The following is a 24088-nucleotide window of genomic DNA, read 5'->3' on the forward strand; positions in this document are numbered from 1 at the left end:
TTATAACAAAGTCACCTTTCGGTGTCAAGTGTGCCATGTAAAGCAAAGGAGAACTTAAATAATAATAATAAAATAATAATAATAATAATACTAATACTAACAACAATATGCTATAGGACACAACAAATCAGAGTAAAAGTCCTTCAAAGTAGAGCGATGTGAAAGTCTAGTGAATTATGCAATGCGATTATCTTGCTAAATCATGCTTAAAAAGCTGGAACATTTTGACGTTTATCAGTTGTTTATACAATATAGCACTGATCCGACACAAACCACGAGAGTGTGATCAAGTCACATTTTGTCAAGAAACAAAAATAATAATTACGATAATAATTAATAATAATAAATATAGCTGCAAGCAGCAATGAAAAAGCAAAGCACAAAAAAGGCACGATAAGTAATGCAAGCATGGCTGGGAGCTTCAGAGCAACTGCAACAATGAGTAATTAAAGACTTTTTTAAAAGATTGGTGTCAATATGCCAAAGCGTTGCAGAGTTACAGCCTCAGAATCAGCTTGGCATCATGCCTTTTAATACATTTTTGACAGGAATAGACTGAAGATGATCTGAGCCGATTGCCGAAAATTGGACCAACGGTCTAGGAGTTCGAAAAAAATAGGTTTTCAAATACATTTTTGTAATGATTCGTTAATGCATTCATAAATACAGCATTTTACGACAAAATTCAAAATGGCCGACATGGGAAACTTGGGAATCATTTGACTCGATATGCTGCACTGAATCAAAAGAGTTATTAGCAAAGTTATAAAATATAAACTAGCCATTGGAGAAAAAAATATTCATATATAAAATGTTATAGGCTACATCTCCTGACCAGTAAGTGGCGCTGTGCAGAAACGCTGCAAGTAGCCTCAGGTCATGCTTGTGATGACATATACCAAGATTGTTCTCAATATGCTAAAGAATTGTGGAGATATAAACTCACATCCATTTTAATGCGATCATTGTCGAATTTGTTTGTGCTTTATTAGAGAACTGTTCGGTTCATCAAAAAGCTTTGAATAACTTTATGCCATCATTGTTTATAGCCCTTACAGTTCAAAAGTTATTAGCATAAACGTAAGTGCAACTTTGGACAGTTGGTGGAGCAAGAGGAATTGAATTAGAGACAAAATTGCTCTGGTTGATGTTCAGACTGTACTTCATCTGTGTGCCAAATATAATAATTTTCCCACAAACATTTCTATGGGCTGCCATAGACTTCAACAGCGGTAGTAGTAGTAGTAGTAGTAGTAGTGGAGGAGGAGGAGGAGGAGGAGGTGAAGAACATATACAATAGGTGCCTTCGCATCTTTGCTGTTTGGCCCCTAATAATAAATTATAAAATGAATATGCAGATTTGGCATGAACATAAAAAAATGGGTTAATATGTATTAGATAACATGCTAGATAAAAGACTTTAAAATTGTAAAAGACTGTAGATAAATCAAGTTGACAGTCTTTTTCATTCGTAATGTTGTTGAAACAAATTCCTCATGGAGCTAATCTCTAATCATGTGTTGTTATTCTAATAAGAGCACATTTATCCAATCATCGTAAATAAGGCCATTACACATCAACCGGTCTTAAACACCTCTCATAAGCATTCATCATACTGGGTGACAGAGAACCAGATCAAGTAGATATCACTAACACACAGAAAACACTCCACACACATCTTATGATCTATCTCAGTTACACGCATCAGGCATAGCATATACGTATCTGGTTGCTTATAATGCAGCAGCTATGTTTGGCAGCATTTTCTTTTCCCTGGTGACAGTGAGGACAGATCTTCATATGATATTATGGCTTTCACAGGATTCAGCAAACAGATGCGTATCATTTGTCTTGACACATCATGAACATGAAATAAAATAGTTTACCCTCCATAGCTCTCATTTCTCATTTGCGCTTATTCATATACATTTATGGCATCTCAAGATATGGCAATGACATCAAACTGCATTGGTTCGGTTATCTTAAATTATGGTCTGTTCCTCACACTAATCTAGGGTATGGTTTGTGTAATATTTTTATGGTGCCTATTTTACTTTTTTGGAGTTCGAATGCCCTTGGTCAATGTCTATTTTCATTGTATGCATAAACACAGCTTGAATAAAAAAAAAAAAAAAAAAAAAATTCCTTTTCAGTTCCACAGAACAAAGTTAGTCAAACAGAAGTTTAAAACAACACGAGAGTGAGCAAATGATGGGAAAATTCAAGTTCTGTTTGGTAAATGACCTCCTTAAAGTAAGCTAGAAAAAAAAACAGGCTCTACTAGACCTCAGATTTCACACACCAAATCTTATAAAAACATGCTACAGATGACCAATCTATCGTGTCATAATATTGAATTTACATAAAAAAGCAAAATGATGTCAGTACCGTGATGTTGGAAGAAATCTTTCAATCTCTTCCTCAATCATCATCTCTCTCATTCAGTTCCAAACAATCGGGACCACCCTACTTCACTGACCCCTCAATAAACTTTAGCCTAGTATGACTACACAGTGCTCATAACTCCTGTGACGAAGGTATGACACACGCACACACACACACACACGGTTGACTGGCAGGCAGTTTCTGGCAGCACACAGGCTATCAGAGTTCACTAATGCTGGGGATCCATTTTCTGGATAAACGCCTCAGATCGCTGTTTGTTTCTCTTGGCAGCAGAATGCCCTGTGTTCCTCGGCTGCACCCTTTGATGAGAACCCTCTCTTCTTAAAGGAATGGTTCATCCAAAAATTTGCATTCTGTAATAATTTACTGACCCTCATATCACTCCAAACCTGCATGATGTTCTTTCCTCTATGGAACACAAAAAGAGAAGTTTAGCTGAATGTACAAGCTACTCTTTTTCATACAATAGAAGTACATGTGACTGGACCTGCTGAGCTGAAATGAAAAAAAAGAGCATCATAACAAACAAATATTTGTGTCGTAATTTGTTCAAAATATTTCTCTGGCTTTCAAATCTCATATGTGCACATTTAATATGCATATATTCATTTGTAGAGAGTTGATGACACTGATTAATTACGTTTCTGTCTTTTCCTCACACATGTTGTGTGTATTCCTTTTATGGTGCTTTTTGTAATTTTTTTAGCTTGGCAGGCCCCGGTCGCCATTTACTTTCACTGTATGGAAAAAGCAGCGTGAACATTTTGCTAAACGTCTCCTTTTGTGCTAAATGAAATAAAGTTACAGGTTTGGTACGACATGAGAAAAAGTAAATTACATCATTTTACTCTCTCTTTAAGACACAGTCTTTGTTTCCTACTCAGACCACCAATAAGCACTAGGACAGCTTTCTACAACAACCTCCCAGCTCAAATGAAGAGGGCTAAATCTAATTATTTAAGAAATGTGGACTTCACTAACACTCACTAAATCTACACATCACTACACTATTGCAAAGCATTGTGGCACCCCCTCTTTGAACTGACTCACAGAGAGTGTGGCAGAAGAAATCTGAGACGACTTCAAAATACCAGCATTGCATTTTAAGCTTCTATATCAAATAACAGTTGGTTGCATAGATTATGGTAAATTGGAAATGTTGACATGAAGCCAAAGTATTACACTTTCAAATAAGCTCAAACTGAAATCCAAGACTACAATAGTGTATTATTGAGCCTGACAAATAGAAGATGCATACTGTACTTGTGAATGTATACGAGTGCAAAAGATAACAGAAACGTTCTCACAAAGGGCGCTATTGCTATGGAGCTACACTGCAAAACATTTTAGTCATAGCTGACATATTAACTACAGATAGCATGTTAAAAATATAAGCCATTTCTTTTCACCAAATCATTTCATCTACTGCCACCACCAGGGTTGACAAAGAAAAGACACCACAACATAAACAGACACAGTACAGTCTGCTGTGACACAGTCAAAAACATTTGAGCTCTTAGTATCACAGACATGCAACTTTGCGTTCTTTTTGTTCTTGACTTTCGGTTTGGGGTCGGTATTTTATTTTTTTTAAGTCTCTTCCGCTCACCAATGCTGAATTTATTTGAACAAAAATACAGTAGAAATAGTAATATTGTGATATATTATTACAATTTAAAATCATTGGTTTCTGTTTTAATATATTTCAAAATGTAATTTATTCCTGTGATCCAGGAATCATTCTAATATGGATATTTACTGCCTTAAGAAAAAAAAAAATCTTATTATTAACATTGAAAATAGCTGTTGCTTAATATTTTTGGAGGAAACATTAGCTATGTTTCCATCACACTGTTTTTATCACCCAATGAATTAGGTGTTATTTGACACGGATAACGGTGGTATTGGTAAACAATATATAGTATGTATAGTATATAGTAACTAGTTTGGATGGAAACCCAGCTAGTGATACTTTTTGTTCAGGGTTTTGAACATAAAAAATGCCTTTACTGTCACTTTTGATCAAAAAGTGTTGAATAAAAAGTATCTCTCTCTCTCTCTCTCTCTCTATATATATATATACAGTACCAGTCAAAAGTTTGGAAACATTACTATTTTTAATGTTTTTGAAAGAAGTCTCTTATGCTCATCAAGCCTGCAGTTAAAAAAAACAAACAAAAAAAAAACAGTAATATTATGAAATATTATTACAATTTAAAATAATGGTTCTCTTTTTTAATATATTTTAAAATGTACTTTATTTTTGTGATGCAAAGCTGAATTTTCATCAGCAAGTACTCCAGTCTTTGGTGTCTTATGATCCTTCAGAAATCATTCTAATGATTTGATACTCAGTTATTATCAATGATGGAAACAGTTGTGCTGTTTAATATATTTTTTTTGGAATACTTTTTTCAGGATTCATTGATGAGTAAAACGTTAACAGCATTTATTCATAAAAACAGCATTTATTCAAAATAAAAACATTTCTAACAATATTAATCGTTACCATCACCTTTTATCAATTTAACGCATCCTTGTTGAATTAAAGTACTAATTTCTTTTAAAAAAGAAAATAGTTATTGTTCCCAAACTTTTGAACGGTAGTGTATATTGTTACAAAAGATTTCTATTCTAAATAAATACAGTTCTTTTTAACTTTTTATTCATCAAATAATCCTGAAAAAAGTATCTCAGGTTATAAAAAAAATATTAAGCAGCACAACTGTTTCCAACATTGATCATAAATCAGCATATTAGAATGATTTCTGAAGGATCATAAGACACCAAAGACTGGAGTACTTGCTGATGAAAATTCAGCTTTGCATCACAAAAATAAATTACATTTTAAAGTATATTAAAAAAGAGAACCATTATTTTAAATTGTAATAATATTTCATAATATTACTGTTTTTTTGTTTGTTTTTTAACTGCAGGCTTGATGAGCATAAGAGACTTCTTTCAAAAACATTAAAAATAGTAATGTTTCCAAACTTTTGACTGGTACTGTATATATATATATATATATATATATATATATAAATGTAGTATATTACACAGACCCCAAACCTTTGTTTGAATGGCATGTTATTTATTTTTGAGTCAAAGACATCCTACTCAAATTAAATTGTAAAAACAGAATTGGTTATACATTTAAAATGTTATTTTAAAATTGTATTACTCCATCAAATAGCTTCAGATTGGCAAGTTACTTTTTGGTAGCAGCTAATTATGGCTGGCTATTTTTCAAAAGTAGCTTGACAATCATTTAAATATCTGAAACCAAGCTGCTTATTATTTATAACAGCTTCTCCCAACACTGATCTGAATTTTCAGAACATCAAAACATCAAAATCAAAACAGAAAATAAGCAAACACATCTCCATCAGACTGAGCCGAACCAGCAAACCTGTTGCCTAGCAAGATGTTTCGCACTTGCTCTGCTGACTAAAGAAAGAGTGTAGAGAAGTGACAGAAAGGAAAAAAAGAAAAAGAGCAGGGATAAGTGTCATGATTCCAAGCATCAGCCGTCTCCACCCACAGGTGAGTGCATCAGATAATACAAGGGTCGATGCCAGTGACACTGCACAACCTCAGAAAAGCAACAAGGACAGACACACACACACACACACACACACACAGACAGCCATCACAGCTCGAGTGTGCCCGTAAGCAGGGGGATTTATTCTCTACATACGGTGCCGGGTGGTTTGAGGGAGCTCGGAGCTGATCACAGAGGATCCGAAAACAACATCCGTCCACTTTCACACTTCAGTGGAAGAGGTGGCCCCTCCCGGCAGGGCTGCGTAGTCTTGCCATCTGGAGAATAAATCGAGTGTGAAGTACAGTATAGTTTGGGACCAAGCTCCGTGGCGGCAGCTCAGCAGTCAGTTCATTAGTTCCAAACTTCCAGGGATTGGAGCTGGGAGGGGGGCAGTGCGGAGCGAAGCTGCCGCGGAGAGAAAGGGGAGGCGGGCAGGGAAGGAGAGGGGGGAAAAGGAGCCGTTGAGTGGAATGCCCCAAACTGAGCGGCTGTCTATAGGGCATCTCTGCCACAAAACACACAAATAAACAAACTCGCCCCCGGAGCGACAAAAGACAGGTGTAGCCTTCAGCCCCTGCCGGGGGGAGAAAAGGACAACTTCCTACCCCTCCTAATCAGTAAGGAGAGATATATTTACATACTAACTGTATGCTAGTGTGCAGCCATCATTTTAGAAGTGAGGGGGGACAGAAATGTCATGTGTAATAAAAAAAATTCTGAATAGAATAAAATATTTCATCTTATTTCTTGCTTTTTAACTGGCTAATAAATCAAATGTACTGCAGAAAAATTGCCAGTCATTTGAGTTCTATAATATTTTAATAATAATATTTCTAATGACAATTGTATTATTGGTTGATGTACTACAAACACGTTTGCATTAAGTCATCATGGATTTCATACAATGTAAAAAATGTAATAGCATGTATTTTTTTAAACCACTCATATACTTTCATATACTTTATTGTTAGGAAAATACCCAAAGATGGGGTGGGGTGGTAATGCTTTTGGCACACAGACAAAATCAAATCATCAACAAACAAACAAATATTTCCTGGCACTTTCAGCCTGGGAAATCATCCTCATCTACTGTGATTCTACTACAGCTCAACAGTGTATTTGTAAAATGACAGCAACAAAAATATGATGAAGGACTAAATGATTCCTAAATGTTCCAAAATCTAGTGAGCGGCCTTGCGGCCTACTAGGGAACCTCATGAGGGACTAGTTTAGAATGCTCTACATAGGCAGCAACTTTTTGGCACGCAAGTGCTCTGCATGGAAGACTCAAATGACAACGGATTTCAGTTAGCATGTTGCTAAGCTAACAGCACAATATTCTAAAAAGCATAAAATACATAAAACACACAAATTTTGGGTACGTTTAGTGTAGAATGAAAACCTATTTTATGTTGGTTTTGGAACAGAGCATGTGTATTATTCATTAAATAATTTGTTAATTTAGGTATGGACTATGAAGCTTGTACTTAAAAATAATCAGAATAAACAATTCTTCCAACACTTAAAGGGACAGTTTAAGCAAAAATAAAAAAAGATGCAATCATTTACTCAACTTCTCATCATTCCAAACCTGTATTTTCTTCTATACTTGTACTCTTTCATCTAAAGTTTACAGAAAATATTTTGAAGGATTTCTCAGTGTGTTTTTTTTAACAGTCAATGTGGTCCAATTTTTTATTTTATTTTTTGTTGCTTATCCCGTATAACAAGACTTTCAATCTGACGTTTTTCCATCACTCTACCCATTATTTTCAACCCTCTCTTCAATAAAATGTAACAAAAGTCCCAAATATTTAACATTTAGAATTTTACAGCAAAGATGCTATCAATCCTCAGCTATACAAAACTGAACATTTTTGAATAATGACACAATCTGAGTGTGTTTGAGCACTGCACGTGCATGTGTGTGACTCGTACCTTTTCCGCAATCCGCACTGGCTTATACAAGAGTAACTGAGCTGCGGGAGGAGTGTCGTTTAGTGGCATGGAAAATAAAACATCCATCTATAGGTATACACAAACCCCCATGGATTTTCAATTGCCAGGATAAGGGAAACAGCTGAGAGTGTGGGAAGTGAAAGAGCGGGTGCAGAGGAGCGAAGTGTGTTTTATTATTGAGTTAATAACTCATTTTTACATTACGCAGTTGTGCGCTAGCAAATAAATAATGGATCACAGCTTTCCCAGTTCCACGCCAAGCTCTTTAAAGCTAACATATGGTCTTTAAAATTGACTGCGTCTTGTACGAAGGATTGTAAGTGCTTGTAGCCTTGACAGATTTATACCATCAAAAAGCAGAGAAGCAATGGGATTATTTTTCAGTCTCGTCCCGAAGTACATTGTTATTTTCCAGAGTGAGTTATTAGCATTTTTATCTGGGAGACTACAGAGAGCGTTAATTCTATCAGCCCTGACAGGAACATGAGCTAGCAAAAAGAAACCCGCTTGGCTCCGAGAGGGGACCCGAGACCCTTCTCTAATGCCATTTTCTTCCCTCTCAGATCACCTAGCATTAATATTCCACCACAAAATAATCTTATCTGGGCAGAACCCCACAGAAGAGCTGAATTTTGTCTAAGCAATCTTATCTTTTTATACTAGTCATTCTAAAACAACGTTAACATTGTCAATATGCTAAGGTCTTACATGTTAACAAAGTACGTTTTTGACACTTAAAGGCCATCAAAGATGTATCAGGTTGAAACTAAGGCTCTGAAACAACACAATAGTCTTGAAAGTATTAAGCTAGTGTTATTTGTCTAGCTTTAGTGGATTCTTTCTTAAAAATGTTTCCCCCACTTGGCTGTGATAAAAGAAATTAGTGGGTGTTGGAAAACATTGGGATCCATCACCTTTTTTTTAGGGGTCACCGTTTAGGCTGTCTGTCAAACTTTTTCCCACTCAAGCAGGAATAGCCTCTGGCCATATCAATCATCTTTATTAACATGACTTAAAAACCTTTGTTAGCCGACTCTTTTCCACCGGTTCTCCTTTTAGCTCCTGCTCCAATCACGATTTCATGGAGAGGTAAACAGGGCCAATTGGCTGGCTGTGTGGGCGGGTCGAGAATGCTTTTAACCTGCAGCATCTGCTGAAGTCCTGCTGTTTGCTCAGTGTGAAGTGGGCACCTTGTTTCAAGTGAATGTGATAGGGGGGCATTTTTGCCTTTATTGGCACATAATGGGACGGAAATGTGCTTGTTTTAAGCATTGCGCTTAGGTAGCTTTCTTTGGAGTGATTAAGGATCAGCACCTGGCTAAAAGAGAGCTTTAAATGATGAGGATTTTGTGATTATGTCCTACAGAGTCAGGTGCTGGACGAAGAATGAGAGGTTAGGGTGGTAGGTACCTTCTTGTTAAGGGCGACTCCATCTTCACAGTCGAGAACAGCGCAGTCCACATCCAGTGAAGTCAGTTTCTGCAGTTTTCTCTCGTCGTTGCCGGGAACGTACAGCACGGCGCGGCGTGGTATGTACCTCAGAGAGGTGCCAGGAGTGTGGTGGGAACGCAGGCCAGACTGACACCAGGGGACCGCAGACAAAAGTAGACGACTTATCCCCCTGAGAAAACACAAGCATTTTATAATGGATATTTCAGTACGGGTCAATGACATGGCACTCATTTTCTGTCTCATCTATTAATTTACATTAAAATGCAATTCATACATACAATGACTTAAATACACCTGGTCTATGATGATGAGCATGTTTTTAATTTCATGTTTTTAATTTTTGGGGGGTGGGGGCATAAAATAAGGAAATACGGATATAACTGTCCTGATTAAAAGTATAATTTAAAGACTGAAATTCTTGAAAAGAAAACCTTTAGCAGTTTGGTATAATATTTTATTCTTATAACTTGACTGCTTAATATCTAATAACTGTCCATCACCTCAGAGTCCTGTGGCTCAACCTCTACCTTAATATATTTAATTAAAAATAAATATATATATAAAAAACATTTTGAGCTGCATGTAAGTTGAAAGAGAAATAGGTTATTCCTTTTTACTTGATGTTACATTGAATGACATTTCTGAGAACGTGTTTTTAAGCTAGATGAAAATACTATGACTTGTGTAAAGTGTTATATTTTAGAGATCTGTTGTAGCCTTCCATTTGTTTGCTGATCTCTCTTTATGCCTGCACCTATGAAACAAACCTCTGGCTAATCTCAAGTACTTAGCCTGAACTTCAATTTCCCTCCCAAATCTTTACAAACTGAAGAAACAAGGTTTGTTTTCCTTTCAGTCCTCTAATGGATAAGCACTGCTGACCTGAGGCCGTTATTTCCGACAACATCAGAGCAAACGCTCCTTCTCTAATGCTAATTCACAATGGCTTAGCAAGCACAGCTGAATAAATCTATTTAGAGCCAAGTCAGTGTGATGTGAAAGAGACTTGGGAGAGATTACATACCCTAACACAAGAAAGTTGAGACAAGACCCTAAATCTGTCTGGTAAATTACTTCTTAAAGCTGTCAGATGCAGATTTCCCTGCACCAGGGCTAATAGAGGTGTGCGTTTATGGCTTAATTTCCTCCTATCACATTTTATCACACACTAATAACCACTGTTATGCCTCAGACACGTTTTAATTGTTTTTTCGGTATGTCAGGGTGTTCAAACAATTAGCGTTAATAAATGCGCCAAATAATTGGTATCACATACAACTAATTACAGCCGGGAACAGTCTTCGCCTGGCGGTTCCTTGCGATTGCAAATGAAGGGATCGTATTAGTTGACTGTATTCCTTTCCGCCTTGACAAAAAGAAGGGGGTAGCAAAGTGCTTTAAAGGGGGAGTGAAGGGGTGAAGTATTCTTTTTTGGTCTTTGTTGTCAAAAGAAGCTAAAGTCACTTCAATAGCCACTTAATCCAATCCTTCACGCTTACAATTGCCCTCAAGAACCAAGCAAGCATATTCTCGACTGAGATGATGCAGCTATGCTAGGCAATTAAAAGCAATTCAGGTAGTTATGGCTGCAAGCACTTTGCAGGCCTAAGTACACAGAGTCTCGGTAGGGATTCTCAACTCTATAGTGTTCGGATTTGGTCAGTGGCAGTACCTCAACAAGGGGAAGGAGAAGGAGGAGATATGCAAAACCACTCTCAATGCAGACGGAGAGAGAGGGGAGGAATTTACTATTACTCAAGACCCCCAAACCTTACAGTGCCCAGATTGGCAATAAAGAATACAAACAGAGAAATTGGATGAAACAATCGCAGAGGTGGTAGAGGGCATTATGCATGTACGTGTGTAGGGGGTTGGCGAAGAAATGGGTAGAGCAAAAGGGGGAGGGAGGATCCAAATTAAATCTTCTACATTCAATGCATACTGCTGCAGGGTGAAAATGTTAAAAAGACATTTTAAGTGGGCACTTGAAAAAGAAATAAATTATCTTGTAAGTAGGAGGTTTACAAAATGATGGCACTCGTAATTAAAGAATAGATTTCATAAAGGTGCAGAAAAAAACATTAAAAAAGCTCCATGGGGGAAGAGAGGGGTATCCTTGATGGATCTTTATCAGAGAGAGAGAGAGAGAGCGAGAGCAGATCGCTTGACGGAGGTACAAGAGGTCTAATAGAGAAACGCCATTCAGTGCTACTCTCCCTCTATGCCTTTTTAAACACAGTAGGGGTTTCACTTTGCTGCAACCTAGCTGCCACGGGGGAAAGAGAGGAGTTTGCTTTGTTTAGTTGTTACTCTCTCTTTTATGTTTGAAGGAGATAGAGGAGGGAAAGACAAGTCGGTAAATTCAGGAAAGGTTTTTTGGTGTTCTCCGAGGGTGGCGTTTTGAAAGCCAAGTGGCTGGCCTCTCACGCGAGAGAGCGTGATGATGTGTGAGCAGCAGGAGACGATGCTGGCTGTGTTTGTGTGCTGTACACACGCACACATCCACGTCATAGTCATATTAATACATGCATAATCATCAGACTTCTAATAAAAGACTTCAAACGAGTTGCATGACAATACACACACGGATGATCATGACGGAATAAGAGAGTATTGTGTATCTCACACTCTCATTCTTCTTACAGTATATACACACTTTAAATAAATCTACGTTAAAGGGATAGTTCACTTAAAAAATATGACTTACTTTCTTCTGTGAAACACAAAGGATTTGGTATTTTTTTATCCATACAATGAAATTAAATGGCATCCAATCTTGTTTGCACCCTAACGTTCGGTTTCGCATAATAAAGAAAGTCATACATGTTTGGAATGACTGAGTAAATTATGACAAGAATTTTCATTTTTGGATGAACTATCATTTTAATGATTTTTGTTTTGAATAAATACACAGAATTAATTTCTATTGAAGCATTTTTGCTCTGTAATGTGTTTCAAAAATATACATGGTGGCAAAAATTAAGACCAAAGTAACAATTTTAAGTTCTTGGTCTTGGAGACGATTCCCATCTTAATTTCTTCAAATACATAATTACGATAAAAATGGAATGTAATGAGTTTAATACAAATTGGGTAATATAAACAGAAAACCTTATTTAAATTAGGTCAGTGACTCGAAGTCCACTTAGCACATTTCAAATCCATTTCATTTTAAGGGTTCTTTATTCAGAACAAAGTATTATAATTCATTCTGACTTGAGAATTTAATTCTCAGGTGGAGGAACTGATTGACAGAGACCAACCAAAGGGAAAAAAAGGTCTGCATTTACTGAATGAGATTTTTATTCACACGGACACTCAGAACCATGTCACACAAAGAAAATTCATCTAGTCCCTTTTTAAAAAATAAAATCTGTAACAAATGTTTTTCAAGGTTTATAATATGCCATATTGATGCTATACAATATGAATGCTGAAACACTGCAAAGGTAATTAGTATTAGCTTATGCAGTAGCTTGCAATGTTGGCTTACTTAGCCATGAAAGTCATAAAACTTTGTGGCATACCACTCTCACATTATAAACCAACCGGAATCCTGTTTAACAATGACTAATGAGATTTTTATACCAGCATAGTAATTCATTCAAGAAATTCACTTCAGGAAAATGAGCTTATCTCCCAGTGATTTATTTGATTACATGATTTGCCCACTTCTCATTTAGATCCACGCTTAGCTGAGAAAACCCTGAAATTAATATACGTAATAGTAACTCAAGTGGCCAATATTAAGTGTACAATAATTCACATAAAAAGCAACACAGACCATGGGCAATAAAAACAAGAAGCAATAAATGTTATTACGGCACTACGGCAGCTCTGGAACCATTTGGAGAGAGCTGGCCTTTCTGACCATATCCATACAGTGCTTCCGAGATATGCAATCTGGACCGTTTTATTGTTACATCTGTCCAGCATTTTACCCTGTCATTAACCTATGATATATGTTTTATAAGTTCAGCAATCCCTGATGTAGACAATATTTCTGCAGTCCTCACTTTTCTGGACTTGAAAGGCTATGATAACAGGGTGGTTAGCTTAGCAGTTAGTGGATTTACTGGTGAGAGTTCTGAGGTTTTCTGCTCTTTGCTGCTTTTATATGCTTCTAGACAGGCCTGGTCCTCATTAAATGTAAGTCTGGCTTCCCTATATAAGAGGACCAAGAGAAAATACAGAAACCTCTGGTGGTTTCGTTGGACATTCATTCTGCTCAGCTGTAGCTCAATTACTGTCCTTCCAAACTGCACTGTTGTGTCAGAAAAAGAAATGTCTAAACATACAATTTTTTCAGATGTTCTTATTTAATCTCAGATGTTCTTTTTCCTCCTCTAACCTTGAGATTAGACCCCAAGTATGAGGTCTGAGAATGTATGGGGTCGTATACCATCACTTTCAAAATGCCAACTTACCAGGAGACATGATGTGAAGATTTACTGCACAACTTTAACGTCGACATAAGTAGCTATTATATTTCTTCTAATGATACTGTAAGCTAGCCAAACAAACTAAGAATGCACTCGTTTAACCGCCCACTGTGTTGGCTCTGGCTAAAAACATGTTGGTGACATTTTAAATAAGTACACCGGTCCTATGATGCAACTTGCATCAGCATTTTATGATAAAACAAAAAGACCAGCATTTTATCTTAACTAGCACTGACAAAACAACCAATAGGCCAAAACTTCTTCAAAAGTTTCTTCAAAACCCCACTTTAAAGTGGCTGTGAAATCAAATGGTGGCAACAAAAATAAAATAGCCTTTTAAACAACACTGTAAGATTTTCTCCTCTGTTTTGTCTGTCTGGTATAGCAACGCATTTCAGCCTTTGAACTCCTGCGTTTTATGTATTCATAAAAAGCCCTGGACACGGCACCATGGATAAATATGTTGTCCAATTTAACCCCCCTTCACCATCTCATATAAGCACTGTTAACAGCAGCTCTTTCAATATGCAGATTTCACAATTATTTCCAGCATCTGGCCACAACAGCAGTAGCTGTGTCTAAAATGCACAAAATTAAAGATTTGTGTTTCTACTCTGCGATAATCAGCATCTTTTTAATATGCAAACTATTTCCAGGATCTGTAGTGTTTGGGGTTTTAAATTAAATTTAAGAATGGGGGGGGGGGGGGGGGGGGGATGAAACAGAAGGATAAAAAGAAATAACAAAAACAAATCAATGTCTTGATGCATAAACATGAAATAAATTTCGGAAGATGGTGGAGAAATAAATGGTCAAGGAGTCATCAATATTTATTCTGTTTCCAGGCCTTGTCTTGCCCTCCCGCCTCCTCCTGGCACCAGGCTAAAACAATCCCAATAAAAGCTGTTTCTCAGCATGGGATCGGTGTTGTTTTCCAGTTAAAAGACACAAAGTGCCAGTGCTAAAATATGTGGCCAAATTAACTGTGGGGCATTGATGATAGTAAGTGAAACTTCTTTCTGTTGCCTCCTTAACTCCCTCCTTCCCTCCCATTCCTCTCTGGGCTGACAGACACATCTGATCCGCTTGTAACAGGATCAGCTGGTGGCTGGTGACCCTGGCAACAGTATCCCAGAAGTTGCATGTTCTCCGCTCCTCCATCGTTCCCCTTGCCGCTGCCTCATTAGAGTGGATGTTACGCCCTAATCTGCACATGAGGGTGAAGTCATAGCAGTTACGTGCACTGGCCTACCTGTAATCCATGTGGAAAAGGGTTGCTCACTCTCTCTCTTTCGCAAAGCTGCACACACACAATGGCTGACAAACCGCAAACTCTAAGCTCTAATTCTTCTTCCCACAAAGACTACAGACGGCTCAGCTGTCAAGCATCAGAGTTTTTTTTGTTTTTTTTTGGACCAAAGACTCATGACTACCTGCCTTCAGCACGAGGAACGTCTATATCCAATTCATCACACCTAAGCAAAATAATAACGGCGACCAATTGTTGAAAGTTACCCAGTCCTGAAAGAACTTCTACAGATGTGTGCAATAATAATTGGCATAAAACCTAAAGTTTCAACCCACACCATTGCAAGAAACTGACTGCTCCGTTCGATTCTCTTCCGCAGCAGGATCGACACTGAAAAAGTTCCCATTAATTTTTCTTTAGAAATAATTTAGAAGGGTCCATCAAAAGGAGGGAGCAAGCGATGGGTGTGGGGAGGGCAACGGGGTTAGCTTTTAACTTAGCATTTTTATTGACTCCGGGAAAACAAAATAAGGGATCCTACTAAGAGTGTGCACTCGGCAATAGCCATTCAGGCCTTTGGAGCTCCATTGTAGCACTTTGAAGGGTTTGAAAGGAAACCCCACTGGTGAAAATCCAGTGGAACATCTCCACAACAGAGCACAACTGTTCCCTTCGGCTTGAATGGGAGGGACATAAAAGGGGAGATGGACTTCTGAGGTACAGCCAGAAACAAAGGCAACAAAAGTGCTGATCATGAGGGAAAGACACAACTCGTTGCGGCAGAGAGGCTTGGAGAAAAGGAGCCTTAGACAATGGCACTCACGGCCAAGTGACACACAGAAGAACCAAAAAATCTACACAAGAAGTGCTTCTCTCCCCACTTCACAAAAAACCCACAAGGAACTGCTGGATGGCCGAGGGGCCAGAGTGTCCCAGAGGGGAAGAGGACGAGTGAGAGAATCAACGGCAGACTGACAGCAAAGTCTAGCCAAAGAAGTGAAGTCAGAGAATCTGACAAGAGACGATGCAAAAAAAAAAAAGAAAAAAAAAAGGGAGCTTGTTTTGTTTAGGGAAAGACGGGAATATACAGGAAGAAAGAGACCTAATAAGAGGGAGGAAGTCACCCCTGTCTCTTTAGGCACTTTAAAAGGTGAAGCTCAATCTCTGATGCTTTCCCACAGTGAGAGCTCTGCCACAGCATCACTATTCCTGATGCTCTGCTCTGTTCTTTTCCAGGACTTTTGAAGTGCCTCTTTGTGCATCAAAACAATTAGCTTTTAACCCCCAGGAGAAACATTTATTCCCACCAACTTGCCCATTCAACAAGTGGATGACACTTGAAGAGGTGATCGCCTTCATCTCATCCTGATAAAAAGGTCCTTGTGACTACGGACATAAATAAATAAGTCCCATCTACAATTATTATGCCCTCCACTAACATTTCCCCTATTCCCGACACTTTGTTGGAACAGAAAAGATTATTTTACCAGAACCAGCATGCGTTGTCCATTTTAATGGGTGGCAGGGCTTCATTTACAGTTAAATCGTGTCACCTCCAAGACTGAGCGCATCTGAACACAAGCCGGCAAGGAGGGGGGAGGGGGAGTGATTTGTTTGACATGTTTTTATAAAACCTTTCCAAACGATGGCCGCCTCCCCTTCGCACCAGGTCATTTGCATGCTCCGAAGCACAGCCCCAGTCTGAAAGATTAATGCTGATATGCATACAGAAAGAACACATTTTGAGATATGCATAATGTGGTTTGAACTGTTCTGCACGTGCCTGTCCTTAGAACTTATGATATGCAAATAAAACCACACTATTTGGAACTTAAAGGGGGTAGTTCACCTAAAAAATTTAATTGTGGCATAGTTTGTTCACCCTCATGTCATTCTAAACCTTTGACTTTCTTTCTTCTGTAGAAATCAGAAGGGTCCAAGTTTATTTTGAACCCCATTGACTTTCATTGTATGGACAAAAAGAGCAAAAAAAAAAAAAATCTTCAAAATATCTTCTTTTGTTTTTCACAGAAGTAAGACATACAAGTTTGCAACGACATAGTAAATGATGACAGAATTAAAAAATGTGGGTGAACCATCCCTTTAAGCTAGATGATAATGCTTTCATACTATAAAGTCAACTGATAATCTGAGGAAAGAATTATATATTTTTTTTAAATCAAAGTTACTAAAAATAAGAAAATAAAATAAAAATTATATATATATATATATATATATATATATATATATATATATATATATATATATATATATTTATTTATATATATATAAATATATGTACCGCTCTTCATCGGTGTGCTCCCCCAAATGTCTCTGCGTTGTGTTTAAATCAAGGTTGTATGAGGAAGCTTTATTTATTGGGCTCTTTATCTGCATCAGCCACTATGCAGTACACAGCAACATCTTTCCACAAGTAAATAGAACTGTTACCAATATCAAAATAACAATACATACAAAATTATAAAACGAAATAATATAGTTTTAGCTGCAGTTATAGTAACCTTAAATCACAGGGGGTTTTACACTGGAAAAATAACTTTCAGCATATGACAATTAAAGTTAAATGTCAGATGCATCCAAAATACAAAGAATAAACCACAAAATACTCAGATAAACGTTAAACACTATTCAATATACAGAAAAATATATCCCACCACATGGAATTTACAACACATGAAATAATATCAGAAATACAAAACCATCCATCGAAAATAACTGCACATATATGTTAGTAAACATCTTTCACAGCAATATATTTCTTCAAATAGCATGGATGGCCAAAATAATTTAAGAAATGAAATAGATTTATTAGAGAACAGCAATAACCCTCCTTACCTTTCCACAAGGAAATAGAACTGAATTAAACAACAGCTCCACCCATGTGAAGAAGGGCTCACTCACACAATGAAACACTCATAGAACACAGCTCCCCCCTAAGGCTAGGAGAAACATTTTACATCTTCCCTACATCCACCCTTTCTTTAAATGATGCCGTCCCAGTCATCACTTAAAAAAACAAAATTAAGTCAGTTTAAATCTTAAGATTCTCTTTGAAGTGTCTGTGTGGGGTGTGTGTGTTTATATGTATTGCTAAAGTAGAGCTTCTTCTTTGCTTTAGGCTTTTCCCACACTTTCCTTCCTCTCTCTACCTTCTCCTTATCACTTTCACTTTGGAGGACATGTATCTCCAAGGAGAGTCTATTTGGTGGGCGCCTTTTCCACTCAGGATATCTCCTCTCTGGCCGGTCAGGATTGGAGACTTCCAACGGCGTCTGCTCCCCATGCTCTCCATTTCACTCACAGTCTCTTTCAACTGACTTCCATCCTGTTTATGCTCTTCGTCCACAACATCTGGCCATTCCACACTTGTGCCAATGTCTCCACTTTCACTTGTCTCCACTACTTCCTCTTCTTCCTCTGAAAAACTTGAGTCCATTCCAGACACTTCCTAGCCTAGAAATCTAGACACACCCTAGCAGCAGCAAAATTGATTTTGCAGCCAGTGTAGTCTAGCAACTCTACGTTCACTGTCGAGCTGGAAAAACCTTAATTAGGTCAGGCCAATCACATCGTGTATAGAGTAGGCGGGGCGGGCTTAACATAATGACGACAGAGTTGCGACGGTTCCCTGCTACTTGAAAACAAAGAATGGCAGCTGCTGGAGAACAGTCTTTCGAATTGGCTTTGGCCGCGACTCTGGAGAACTTGGAGTTAAGTTTTTCTGTGAGAAAAGAGCAAAGAACGGCATTTAAGTCATTCTTAAAAAAGGAAGATGTGTTCGTAGTTTTGCCGGCCAGAATCAAAAGTTGAATCTATCAACTAACGTTAGCTCCGCTGTTGGGAAAACGCTCTGGTTGTTTGTAGCGCTATCCTATTGCGTGCAGAGGGAATTTGAAAGACAGTCGTTTATCCCGCCCCTCGGATTGAGCCGTGTCTATGGTGAGTTGCCAGACCTAACATCTTGATGTAGGTCTGGCTTGCCAGGCTAGACACTTCCTCCATGTCAGGCTCTTCTCGGGCAAGGTACTTGGAACTAACCGGGAAAAACATACACTGGGACAGAAGATTTCGGTGGATGACTCTTTTCCTGTCATCATCTTCTGGACGAACCACATACAATGGAATTCCTGGCTGTTTCTTCACCACAACATATGGACATGGTTCCCACCTATCAGCCAGCTTCTGTTTCCCCTCGACATAACACAATTTCACCATCACTCTGTCACCAGGTTGGAACATGTGGCTTTTGGCTTTCTTGTCATAGTACTTTTTCTGAAGATCCTTCGCATGCCTCGACATTCGGTCTGCTTCATCATAAGCATAGGTCAAGCACACATGCAGAGTCTGGACATATTCACTATACTCACATGGCTCTTTTGCTGTTGACAGGCCAAAAAGGAGACCAACAGGCAGTCATGGATGTCTACCATACATCAAGAAGTATGGGGAGAAACCAGTCAAATCGTGTTTAGTGCAGTTGTAAGCATGTGTCAGTGCGTCAATATATTCATGCCACCTGGTTGTTTTTTTTAAATCAGGATCAAGAGTGCCCAACATATTCATTAGAGTTCTGTTAAATCTCTCTGTGGTCCCATTGCCCTGCGGATGGTAGGGGCTAGTATGAGTCCTTGTAATTCCCGTCAGCTTACACAACTCCTTTACCACTGTACTCTCAAAATTTCAGCCTTGATCTGCATGGAGTCTTGCTGGGAAACCAAATCGACAGAAGAAATTCTTCCAGAGCACCTGGTCTTTTGTGGGGTAAGCCTGGGCTATTCTTGAGAAATGATCGGTGATGACCAGGACATTCTCTATTCCTCCCTTAGACTTCTCCAGGACAAGGAAATCCATGCAGATGAATTCCATAGGGGCATTAGTGTGAATGCTCACCAGTGGAGCCCTATTTCCAGAGGGAGTTTTCCTCAGACAACATCTTTCACCCTGCTCACACCAGGACGTTATTTCACACTGCATTCTCGGCCAAAAGAATCGTTCCCGAAACAGATTTAAGGTACGTTCAAATTCCAAATGACCGGAGTCGTCATAAAGACTTATTTTAACCAAAAGTCGCATTTTCTCTGGCAAGACCAGCTGAGCAATGGACCGTCCCTGAACATCTTTAACTTGCCTGTGAAGAATTCCATCTCTAACCACCAGCCTCCTCCACTCTTTTAAGAGAAGCCGTGCATCTTTCCCTTTTTCCAACCTTTCTCCACGTCTTGGCTTTTTGTTTAGTGTCTTGTAATGTAGGACTGGCCCAATGACAAGGTCCTCTTTTTGACATCCTCTGATCTCCAGCTTTAGCTCGTCAACCCGGTCCAGAAACTCTCCCTCTTTGCTAGGGCTGCACGATAATCGCATGAGATTGTTATGCGCATCTCGTCAGTAAAGCCGGTTCCTTGATTAGTAGTAAATCGCCATCACCTGCTTTCAGATGGAGCGGCATTTACTACAAAGAGCCGTAGTTAACTGAGCCATAAGTCCGCTGGCGATACGTCCGCGATATTAATGCGATATGGCTCAGCTTGTCAGTTAACTACGGCTCTTTGTAGTAAATGCCGCTCCATCTGAAAGCAGGTGATGGCGATTTACTACTAATCAAGGAACCGGCTTTACTGACGAGATGCGCATAACAATCTCATGCGATTTATCGTGCAGCCCTACTCTTTGCATACAACAGTTCTCTCCGTTTGCTCACTAACATCCACTTCCTTCCTCCCTGACTCATCTCCGCAGGACTTGTCTTGCTGTGTGGAGGAAATGCACTGTGGGCAGGACTGAAGAGTTTTTGTGACCTCTTGACTCGTCATCCTTGAGAGTGAGTCGGCATTAGAGTTGGACTTCACTTGCCTATACTCAATGTCAAAAAGTCAAACATGGCAAGCTGTGACACCCAAAGCTGACCTGTGGCGTCCAACTTCACTGTACTCATGGGTTGTTGTGGGTTGTTGTCAGTCAGCACAGAAAACTTATGCCCATAAAGGTGATTGTAAAACTTATCTGTAACAGCCCACTTTAGAGCCAAAAATTACTTTTTCCACACCATCTTGAACTTGCGCAAGGACCGCCCCAAGACCCTTCAGCTTCAAACCATGTTTGCGTAGCCGGCTGAACACTACTTCCAACTGCTCAAGATGCTCTTCAAAAGTCCTAGAGAAGTTAATTATGTCGTCGAGGTAGATAAGGAGGCTCTCAAAGTTCAGATCAACAAAGCAGCAGGTCATCAATCTTTGGAAGGTTGACGGGGCATTCTGCAGACCAAACGGCATCCTGTTGGCCTCATATAAACCCATGGGGGTGCTGAAAGCAGTTTTGAGCTTGTCGTGTTCAGCCACCTCAACTGGCCAGTAACCAGATGTAAGATCGAGAGTCTGCCTGTTCCAACGCCTCCAATGCCACCTCTATTCTTGGTAGCGGAAAAGCGTCTCTAGTACTGCAGGAATTCAGTTTCATGTAGTCCATGCAGATCCTCAGGGAGCCATTTTTTTTAGATACAACAACGATGGGGGATGTATAGGGGCTTTTGCTTGGCCAAATGACTCCAGCTTCTTTGATATGGCCTTACGCACTTCCTGGTACTGAGACGGGGGTATTTTGCAATAAGGGAGGTGGAAAGGTTTTGAGTCTACCAGATGTATCTACTGTTGCACTGTGGTGGTATGTCCATAGTCCATGAAGTGTTTGGAGAAGACATCAGCATTTCTCCTCAGCAAATCCTGGAGCAACACCAACTGCTCCTCACCTTCTACTGCTGCAGCACTAAGATCAACTCCACATGTCATACAATTAACAGACTCAACATTGGTAGTCTGCTGTTGACTTTGACAAGATGCTGTCACTGAATTCCCACCCTGACTCTGACACATGAACTGGTTCTGGCACAGCATTTGGCACTTTTCTTCCTCTTCAACGACATTCTGAACCAGGAAAGCATCTGCAAGTAGGGTCCTTGGTTTGACAATAATATCCCTTTCAGACAGATTCAAGAGCCGGATGGGAACACAACCTTTTTCCACTAGAACTGTGTAGTGTGTTCTCTTCGGTCCACCCATAACTCTGCCAATAACATCCTGCTCCTTACCAGCTGGTATCCTTATTCTGTGACCAGGATACTGTACTTGACCAACTTTACCTGTAGCTCCACCAGGTTTACTTTTACTCACAGCAACCACTGCAGAGTGCCACTCAGGATTGGTCAACTTCACTTTGGCCAGAGATTTTCTGCCATGTGATGCTTGGAGGTCATTTCTGGAAACCCTTATTACATTAGTCCCACTGAGCAATGGAACACTGGCTCGGTACTCTGTTACAGGGACAACAAAAGCAGGAACATTTGAGTAGACCCTTCCCAGAAACTTGAGGTTGATTCAAAGCACACCAACATAAGTTACGGGTTAGCCAGTGGCACCATCAATGGGGATGTCTGATGGCTGCAATTCCTGAGTACATAGGAGAGGATGTTGTCGAAAGGAACTCATCAGTAATTGTAGTTACTTGAGAGTGTCGTGGAAATTTTAAACTGTATATTAAACTAACCATGTTTCTAACATCTAACCTTATTTAACATCTAACAATGGAACAGGATGTACTGTACGAAACCAATGGAAAACTTGTGTCTTTGACCATGTGCGTATGTATGTAAAAATAACTTAGTTTTGGGAAATGAAACTAGACAGTCTGTTAGAATCTTGTGATTAACAGATGAAGTCATCACAAGATCAGAGTTTGCTTTACCTAGTAACAGAGGGGTTTGCATATGAAGAACCAATCAAATAGTGGGGAAATTATGTAATACAGCCTGACATTTATGTCATACCTCTATACTATAAAAACTGTTGTATATGCGTTTTACGGTGGGATGTCTCAATGGAATTTGTTTGAGATCCTCCGGCCTTGATTCTTCTTGGGAGAGTTTCTCTGAGAACTGCTCGAAGACTCTCCCAGCCGTTATTAAAGCATTTAAAGGACATTTGCTGAAAGTCTGTCTGTTAATTTCTGCTGCGCAGCAGGTCAGTTTAGGGAAGCAAGTAAGTTAGGGTAAGAGACTCGGCCAGTTGTCGACTGAAGACGCAAAGAGCTGGAGTATAAAGGTTATTAAGTGTCGATTTGTAGACGCTCTGTGTCGATGAGTAGACGCAACAGATTTATTTATTAAGTGTCGATTTGTAGACGCTAGATAGTCGGGTTTTAGGGGAAAATCCATTACAAGAGCCAGATCAATAAGAGCCTTACACATTTCTCCATTCACTCCAACCACCCCTTCATTACAGGGACCAACCAGCGGGGTATCAGCTGGTTTTGACCTGCCGGTTTCATGTTGCTAGGGACTCTGTTGCATGTCTGTGGTTGCCCCGGTAACCACAGGCCCTACACATTTAAATCCTGCCTGGACTGCTCCATTTTCAGCTTGGGCTGCCTCATCAGTCATCACTGTCCGACACAGACGTGTGATGTGTCCCGGTTTTCCACAACGATAGCACACTACGCCCCTTACTGCAGAGTCACTACTCTCTTGAGGTCTCTGGGTGTGAGGAAGCACAGTCCGTGGTGATGCTCCAACTCTAGCCTCCAGGTGCGTCAACCTGTTGATCTGATCCTCTTGACTGCTCACCAGTTTCTTCACCATGGCTGTGAGTTCAGTAAGATCTATGTTCTGCCTATTTCCTTTCTCTGTTCTCGGCTTTCCACCACTCTGGTTACCGCTCCCTGCCGTAAACCGAGCCTGGGCATACGTCTTTTTGGCCTTTGGCTGTGTCTGAAACTTCCTTGTCTCCCGAGCAAGGTTACAAAGTTCTACTTGAAGTTCTTCAAGCACAATCTGCTTGAAGTTCACTTGGAAGTCTAGGCCTCATCAGCGCTATCCTGTGAAAAACCTCTTCGTCACTCAATCCTCTCATGAACTGATGAGTCAGTTTGCCGTCCCGGTCTGGAAAAGGCTGGCTTCCATACTGTGCATCTTCCACCGAACGTAAAGTGGCCTCCAGAGCAATGGCGTATGAACACGCTGATTCGCCA

The 24088-nt window shown here is 39.4% G+C and overlaps 1 protein-coding gene across 2 annotated transcripts in view; it reads right to left on the reverse strand.

Moving 5' to 3' along the window:
• clybl (citrate lyase beta like) overlaps positions 1-24088 on the reverse strand; it is a 73913-nt gene that overhangs the window by 18894 nt on the left and 30931 nt on the right. For both annotated transcript variants that reach the window (XM_084421732.1, XM_084421733.1), the window contains exon 2: positions 9320-9530. In XM_084421732.1, the coding sequence (XP_084277858.1) occupies positions 9320-9530 (211 nt within the window). The remainder of the gene's footprint in view (positions 1-9319; positions 9531-24088) is intronic.

This window comes from Rutilus rutilus, assembly GCF_951802725.1.
Source record: "Rutilus rutilus genome assembly, chromosome: 10".
Lineage (NCBI taxonomy): Eukaryota > Metazoa > Chordata > Actinopteri > Cypriniformes > Leuciscidae > Rutilus > Rutilus rutilus.